Source organism: Poromitra crassiceps, assembly GCF_964638095.1.
Source record: "Poromitra crassiceps genome assembly, chromosome: 3".
NCBI lineage: Eukaryota > Metazoa > Chordata > Actinopteri > Beryciformes > Melamphaidae > Poromitra > Poromitra crassiceps.
In genome coordinates, this window is record NC_139625.1 from 24269630 (window position 1) to 24278301 (window position 8672).

At 45.3% G+C, this 8672-nt stretch overlaps 1 protein-coding gene across 1 annotated transcript; it reads right to left on the reverse strand.

Annotated features, from left to right (window-relative positions):
* Positions 1–3694: 3694 nt before the first annotated feature.
* zfp36l1a (zinc finger protein 36, C3H type-like 1a) lies at positions 3695–8211 on the reverse strand. The gene is made up of 2 exons (XM_083633281.1): positions 8040–8211; positions 3695–6632 (listed from the first exon to the last, which is right to left on the reverse strand). Exons 1-2 carry the CDS (start codon positions 8088–8090, stop codon positions 5580–5582), a joined length of 1104 nt encoding a protein of 367 aa, XP_083489407.1. The 5' UTR covers positions 8091–8211; the 3' UTR covers positions 3695–5579.
* Between the last annotated feature and the right edge of the window lie 461 nt (positions 8212–8672).

Sequence of the window (8672 nt, forward strand, 5' to 3'; positions counted from 1 at the left end):
CATACAATTCACCTCACATATTCCTTCTTTCTTTGATTCCTTCCAGAGAGAGCAGCAGAGCTTTCCTATGTTTCAGCACCAGGCCTTCATCAGGCACAATAGACATTTTGTTACTTTTCATCACAACAATGAACAAGTCTCAACACTTCTTGACAAAGCAAAATGCTGTTATTAACACATAGGTTGTACTGAAAACATGTACAACTGCGTGTTATCCCCAAGTAGACACATTTATGCGATGAAAAGGATGCGTCCTTTTGTAGTTTGGGACTATAGGTCTTCAGCAGCTTAACGAGCTAAGCGCAGGCTCAACGCAGGTTTCCGTGCTCTGGCATGTGTGGCTCGATGAGGTTAATCATGCTGTCTCTATCGCTGCTGACAAACCTGCAACTCTGGATAGCCCCTAACCTAACCTCATCACTCAGTCTTAACCTCAACCCTCATTTGGCCATTCATTATCCCTCCCACATCACCTGTCACATCACCTGTGTGTGTGTGTGTGTGTGTGTGTGTGTGTGTGTGTGTGTGTGTGTGTGTGTGTGTGTGTGTGTGTGTGTGTGTGTGTGTGACGCACGCAAACATAGACAAACACACGCACGCACGCACACACACACACACACACACACACACACACACACACACCTGCAGTTGCCTTGATACAAGCTCTCAGCTGTGAGCGTGGATAAGGGAAATAGCACAGTTAGCACATGGTATTTGCTCACCTCTTTCTCAAACAAAGAGGTAAACCTGCCGCTGATACCACAATTACAAAGTGCACATGCGACCGCACTCTCTTGCTCAACCCGCGAGGTTAAAGGCGAATCAAGTTTAGTATTGTGTGTGTCAAAACTAGAAACCCTCTGCTTTAGTCGCTTCTACGGGAAGCAATGCATGAAACCTGACCTTGCTCCGTTTCTCTATATATAATTTCCGTATCGGAAAGTTACCTGCTATAAAAAAAAATGCGATTGCGTAATAGAAGGATTTTATTTTTTGTCACATGTCGAGGAGCAGAGCAGACCTGTGACCGACCCCCTCCACCCTCAGACCTCTCGATCGGAGGTTCGCAAAAGCCACTTCCTGGTGCTCCGTCTTAAGATGCCTCGGTACGCGGCACACAAACAGGAAACAGCCCTCTTTCATGTCCCTCACACTGCATGCACTTTAAAGTTCCTCTGAAAGGGTGCATGCAGCCACAAAGCATGGTGAGCGAGCACAGGTCCCACTCACCTGCTTCAGTTTGAGAAGCAGCTCAGATGTAGGCCGCGATAGAAAGGCACAAACAGACTTCTCCTTTTCATGCTTTATCTTGAAAATGGGCTTTTTGAGAATCTGTTCCTTTGTAATAAAACACGGACGTTAAATTCAGACCGCGTGTGGTGGAGAGAGGATACCAGAGTCAATCCTATGCTCCAGTAAGTCAGCTGAAACATGAACCAGAAGGGTTTTTAGCCTTTTAGCTTGTCATCTGTGTGTGTGACGCGCGCGTGTACACACACACACACACCTAAACCTACACACACGCACGCACACGCACACACACACAGAGAACTGCAGTTAACCTGATACACGCTCTCAGCTGTGAGCGTAAAGCATTGCCTTTTTTATTATGTCATATTGGGGGAAAGTTTATTTGAGAAGTAATTGGTTACTTTACTTTGTAGTTACAACAATACTCTTTATTAAACGTGACTCGTTAAGAATACTTTTGCATTATCCACTTCAAAAACAAGCTATAGCAATATGGCTTGTGCTGTGTTGGTTGTTGTTTTAAAATACAATAGAATACTATTGATCTGTTTTTAAAACAGTAAGGCAATATCATTTATATCAAGTATAGTTACCGGTAGATTGTGTTTTTTCAATTAGCAACTTGTCTGTCCATGATGCAGTGGCATTTTCACTTTTTCTGCACTAAAAAATGAAAGGATTTTTTTAAACAACATTCTTGTTTAAAAAAGTAACTAATAACATTGGTGGGCAGTACAAGACTTATAAAAGCATAACACAATAAGACTAGTTATCAGAAAAATGTAATCTTGTGTTACCCCCAACACTGGTCATAAGCACCTTTGAATAGCAATAAAGCCAAGTTCACTAGGCAGGTTCCCTACTTGAACTTATCAGTATGCCGTGAGGTGCTTGAAGAGCCCTGAAGTAACATCAGGCGCAGGCAGACAGGCGAGCCTTCTCCTCCAGCCTGTTCAGGGATGGGGGGTGGAAACACAGGAGCGAGACAATCTATCAGGCCCGGTTCTCTGGAATAAAGCAACAAGGAGGCCTCCACGGGTCAACCGAGAAGGGTCAGCACCCACCATTGTATGGAGGGAAGGGAGTTCCTGTCCCGGCTCCTTCTGCAATCTGAGAGACTATAAACACGGGCGGGCGGAAGTGTCCAGAAAGCGAGGAAAAGCAGAAGCAGTGCACATGGTGAGCGGAGTGTTCGCAGAGGAAGCTGTGTTATTACTGAAATCAAATACTGCTCTACCTGCCTTGATGGTGATGGTGTCATGCTCATAGATTTAGCCACATTTCCCCTTTGTGGAAAAAGTTCCAAAATTGCTAACGCATGTGGCACTTTGATACATACACATGAGTGGAAAAGAATAACGGTAGAAAAAGAATAACGGTAGTCTAAGGGTAAAATGGTATATTTACTCCATGCTTCCCAGGAAATTGGAATATCACCTCACACACACACACGTATCGATCGGAACGCTTTACTGGTAACCCAAGGGTCGTCGATCAGGTCACAACCTCAGCAAGTCACTTTTTTTTTTTTTTTGAATTCTTGGAAACATTATGGTTACAGCCAGGGGATCAATATTTCAGCTGAAAGCAGTGTGGTGTAATCAAACCAGCTCAATCAGAGTTGGATCATCCCCAGGTCAATAGCCCTACTGGTCTCTCTCCAGGTCACCAATCAACTTCCACCACAGAGGAACTCCCATATCCCCTACATGATACACATACAAGCAGTGAGCCAGCCTCCCAGTCCCCTTTAGTTATGTGACAGTTGTCAACGCAGCACGTCGTCCCTGCACATGAGGCTATCTGAAACCATTACCATTCACCAGCACACTGAAACTACCTTTGTCCTACATGATGTGCCTGTGCGAGGATAGCCCGTCTCTTCTAGCCCGCCTCCCTCAATAAGGTTATATGAGAAGTCTGGTTCAAAGTCAGAAGAATAAGTGACCTGATAATAGAAATATAATAGGCATTTGAAACTTAATCTACATTGTACAGTAGTTTGAATAGGACGTGTGATTTTCCAACACATTTGAGCATCTGGTGAGCAACAGCGCACATTTGCATTAGAACACCGATACAAGATGTGTTAAATGTTGGGGTGAAAACAAAAATGTGTGTGTTGTTCATAACTATGCATACAGATGTGTTGAAAATGACGCTCTGTTCCTAACTGAATAAGGACAGATCGGCATACAACTGCTTTTCCATAAAGCACACTTGTAGACAACTCAAGACTGATTAACTTTTCAAAAAATATGGGGTTTATTGATTTTAACTGCAATCAATACTTACAAAAAAGGAAAAAAACAGTTTTTATATAAACTCACAGAAATTACTGTAGTGAACAAAAACCATGGCTGAAAAAATACATTCAACAGTTTACTTTCTTTGTCAAATCTGTTCACCTCTTTCAAAAACTTGGGAGGCAACACAGAACAAGTGACTTTAAAATGTTTATTGTCCTCCATTATCAAATATAAAAAGGCAGACAGCCTTAGCTACCTGGAATGTATTCAAACGAGGCACTTCCACTGGTCAGAGGGGCCAAGCAAGTGCATCAAACATCCAATCCAAAAAGAACAAAAAATCCTTTCCTCAACCCATTTGGTCACAGCTATTGCTTGTATTAACAGTCTGGGTATCCATAAAACATTGACAGAATAGATTTTAAAATTACCACTTTTTAAGACCCTCCTAAACCAAACAGTGATGTCAGAGGTTTCATAGCACCAATTTACTTCTGATATCAAGTACTGTGAGAACCTTTTCTTTTTAGATAAGTTTGGACAAGCCAAAATAGAATACAAATGTAAAAACAGTTGAATTAAGGTAATAACAGTTCGGTACTGTTACTGTCGGATCATTGTGGGGTGTGGAGAGGAACGAACAGGAATGAATACAAGCAAATCGGGTTTAGATGGAATTGCAGTCCAAAAACAGGGAGAAAGAGAAAAAAAAATCGACAATAAATAATCAAAACGCAAAACTTCTTTTTTTGCATTTTTTTGCTTTAAATTAAGTTTCATTTTGACAAAGTGTAGTTGCAAAACAAAAGTCATTGAAGTACAATATATTAAACTGTGAAAAAAGGAAACTGACAAAACGTCTTCACAATCTTTAGATTAATATGGAAGATCATAATTTAACATAAAAGAAAATATATTCTATTGTTCATTGTCCAGATAAATACAAAACAAAATTAACAAAAAAATGCATATGATCACCAATAAATATGTTTTGATAAGTTAAATAAGCAGTGACAAGCAAACCTTCTGTCTGGAAAGTTTTCAAACAATAATAATAACCGTAATAATAACATTAATAAAAAATAATTATCAAATAAAGAAAGCAAAAAGGGATGTAATGAGTACAGAGTGCTCCTGGGAGCAGGTTCTAGGGGAGAAGTAAAGTAAGATAGCTTGGAGATCCGATCTCATCAAGTCGCAGGATGTACAACTGCACCATGGGAATGCTGGAATTCCCCACCGCTTGCAGATCGGCATGGGATGGGGGCAGGGTTGAGAGACGGGACAGAGTCTTACAGGTTTAATAATCAGTTAGATATCAAGACTTCCTTCCCAAAAGAGCCAGTGACCAGCAACAGGAGGAGAAAACTCAGGGGGGAACATGACCAACTTCCAGTTCAAAGTCCTTCCGGCAGACTCACCCAGTCCACAATGACATAAGACGGGGCTTGAGCAGAACCGTGACAGCGGGGGCAAGTGAGTAAGAACCAAAAACAAACAGTAGTCCGTTCACCCTAACGCATGCAGAAACCGCCCCCAGGCACTTTTCCCCCCTCTTTTTAAAAACCATTCATATCGTTTCAGGGTCTTTTTTTGTCTTAGCTCAGTCTGTAAAAACGGCTGCGGTAGATCTACAGTTACGTTAGTGAGCACCCTCTAGCTAGCTCAGGGGAAGTGGTATCGTCGGGGGGGGTGGGGTTAGTGCAACGCACTCCCCGTTCCAAGGCCACTTGCGCTGCTACACATTCAAGAACAAAAAGAGAGAGAGAAAAAAAACAAGTGGCACCTGGAAAAACAGTCAACTCTTGTTCTCACATCATTTTCATTGTTCAATTTCCTCTCCTTTTTGGCACTATGACACATGGTAGGGTACTATTTAAAAACGTGGTGCGAGGATCAACAGGGATGAAATAGATTTGAAAGAGTTCCCTTGATTGGCTACATCCTTACAACGCTCACTAGGAACTAACATGGTGTCTTGCGTGGAAGGAAGAGAGGGGAGCTAGGGGAAGAGGTAGAGGGGAGTGCCATGTTCTCTTTGTGTCATTTAACTTAATTGGCTGGTGGATTGTGTGCAGTCTAGTCATCAGAGATGGAGAGGCGGCTGAAGATGGGAAGGCGCCGGGTGGTGTCCAGCGTGGGAGACTCAGAGCCACTCAGGCTGCCTCCGGAGCTGCTCTGGTAGCCCTCCTGGTCCGACAGAGAGTCAGGGGGGCTGGACGGAGAGTCGAACATCTGAGGGGACATGGGCCTGAAGAAGTAAGGGGTTGTCGGAGAGGGAGGTGCAGGGGTGTTGTGCTCTGTGCCCACGGGACCGGCACCGAGGCTGGGCCCAAACAGGTTGGCCAGCTCCTGGCTGGAGTAGGTGAAGGGGTTGCTGCTGGGCCACTCTGGGATCTCATCGGGGAAGAACATGGGCGGAGGGGTGACCGAGGTCGGGCTGTCTCTCAGCCCGCCTGAGCTGGGGAACCCTGCAAAGCTGTAGCTGTGCTGCAGTCGAGGCCGCTCCATCTTATTGGAAGAGGAGAGGGGGGAGGATGGCGGCGGAGGGCCGCGGCGCTCCTCGGCGTTGTGGATGAAGTGGCAGCGCGGCCCGTAGGGGCAGAAGCCGATGGTGTGGAAGGTGCGGCACAGCTCTGTTTTGTATTTAGGATGGCGGCTCAAGCTACGCAGTTCATGGATCCCGTGAGCAAACTGGCATTTGTCTCCGTACTTGCAGGAGCCGTTCTCCTCGAAGGGCCGGCACAGCTCCGTCTTGTAGCGGCTGGAGTTGACCTGGCTGCTGCTGCCGCCGGTGGGGCTGGCGGGCCCCAGGCACTTGTGTAAGAGCCTCTCGCCCGTCTCGGAGAAGGAGCGGTCTCGCAGGCGGTTCTCCTTGTTGTTGCCGACCCCTGAGATGAGCACGGAGTGGTCCGCTGCCTTCAGGCTGTTCAGAAACTGGTTCTGGTTGAACTTTGTGCTGCTGACAGAGTGCCGCCGCTGGAACACCCCTCCCACCGAGGGAGTCCCCACCGCCTTCCTGTCCAGCAGGGCTCCGGTGGGGTTGGAGATGGGCACGTTGGTGCCAGTGCAAGGGACAGACATGGGATGGGGGGCTCCCAGGTTGTTGTTGTAGTTGAGCAGTTTGTTGTTCTGCAAAGACAAGGAGAAAAACACATTATTAGAAACATGTCATATTCCTCCAAGACAATGTGGCTGTGGTTTCAAAAATGGCGGGTGGGTTGGAGGGGGGAACACATCCACAGACTCCTCTTCCATGACTGTGTTCTTTTTGGCTCTGAAAACATGAGCGGATACAGGCCTATAGAACAGCAGCTGGTTTGGCAAGTTGCCCTGGTGAGGAATGTGTGCCTGTTTAGTAAGTGGAGCACATGAGGGGGCAGTGGGCTGGTAGGCTACAAAGAAGCTACATCATTTGAAACATAATGAAAGTGGCAAGGCATCCTACTGAATTACAATGAACACACGATTTCAATACACTGCCAAGTCAGTGTGGAGTAGTCTGGTTATTACTCATTGACTTTCAAAGCAATATAGCCTACCACAATATAGCAACCACTAAAGTGATCAAGAGATCTATACCAGCTCTGATATTGCCCAAGGAAAACATTGATTTACACACAAGTGGAACTGTGGAAAGTAAAATGTTGCCTTAATGTTAAACCAGGGAAAACTGAGTTCGATTCAATTCAGTCCAATTTTGAATAGCCTACTGGTAATTTACCACCAAGAAGCCTACCACAGAGACGCTTGAAGTTGGTTCATTATAATGCAAGTTATTCAAATCAAAGCTGATCAATTGTTACCTTGAATACGAGAAGGGGTGTAGTGTGTGGGGGGTAAACCCAAGTATACTCCGTTTACCCACCTCTATTAAATGAGGCTGATAGTTTACTCATCTATTTTCAGATCAACTGTAATGTAACATTTACTTATCAATCAATGAGGGGAGACAGGGTGGGTAAACTACCCTCTTACCACTACCCCCTGAAGACGAGCATGTGGCTGCTTTGTGACAAGTAACATTCGCCTATTAGTAGAAAGAGGCGCAAAACTGCTCTCAGTGCAAGAGAGATGACATGGAGGTACTAGAGCATTACAACAATAATCATTTTCCCTCCCAAAAGCGAAGCAGCGCTGCTAAATCATTTCATACGGGGAAAACCACAGTTGATGTGGCACGTGTTGAATATCAAAATGCGCGACTTTACCATCACATCACAACTCCCTCCTGCTAACGTGACCCGGCCTGTGGCAGCCAGCGGCACACCAAGGAGACACGCTTCTATGGTAAGTCAAGTTTACAACGACTCTCAGACAGGAAACAACAAGCAAAGTAACGTGGAAAATAGAACGTTGCGTTAAACCAAACAAAAACAACAACACGTTGCTTCCATACACAGCAGAGGGCCGCGAGTCCAGCATGGAGCCCATCATTCCTCCACAGACACACAGCAGCTAACAGACAGCACGGTGCTAGCTGCTGGCTAGCAGAGTTACCATCTCTACAAAGAATGGGGGGAAAAGTTTTGAAGCTACCTTGTTCATTATGTCGAAGTCGAAGAAAGGCGACACCACGGCTGTGGTCATCTTTGCAGCGACGAAAATAAAATGAAAAGTAGTAAAAAAAAAAGTGTTTGTAGTTGAATAAAGTTGCGCAGGTCTGCGGTGTTTGTGATTTGCAGCTCCTGTGTATTTTGGACCCTGCAGAACTCCCCCTCTGCCCTGCACCAACCCCGACATGTGCTTTATAATCCTGTGCAGGAGGAGCCTGCAGAGCGATGGGCGGAACGTCCAACAAACTTTTTTCCCTCTCTCTCTCTCTCTCTTCAAACTTGCTTTGCTTTGCTTTGTCAGTTTGTTTGAGATTACTACACTGTTGCACGCGGGACGCATGCAAAACAGTTGTTTGCTTTTATTTGTGAGCGCGCAAAACCAACAAAGAGTGGAAAGAACTCACATCTTCTCTTATCTTTAGTTTGAGGCAGTGTCCATTAGAACGCACACTCACGCACGCACGCACACACACACACACGCACGCACACACACACACACACACACACACACACACACACACACACACACACACACACACACACACACACACACACACACACACACACACACACACACACACACACACACACACAGAGGCCATGCCCCATGATGCAA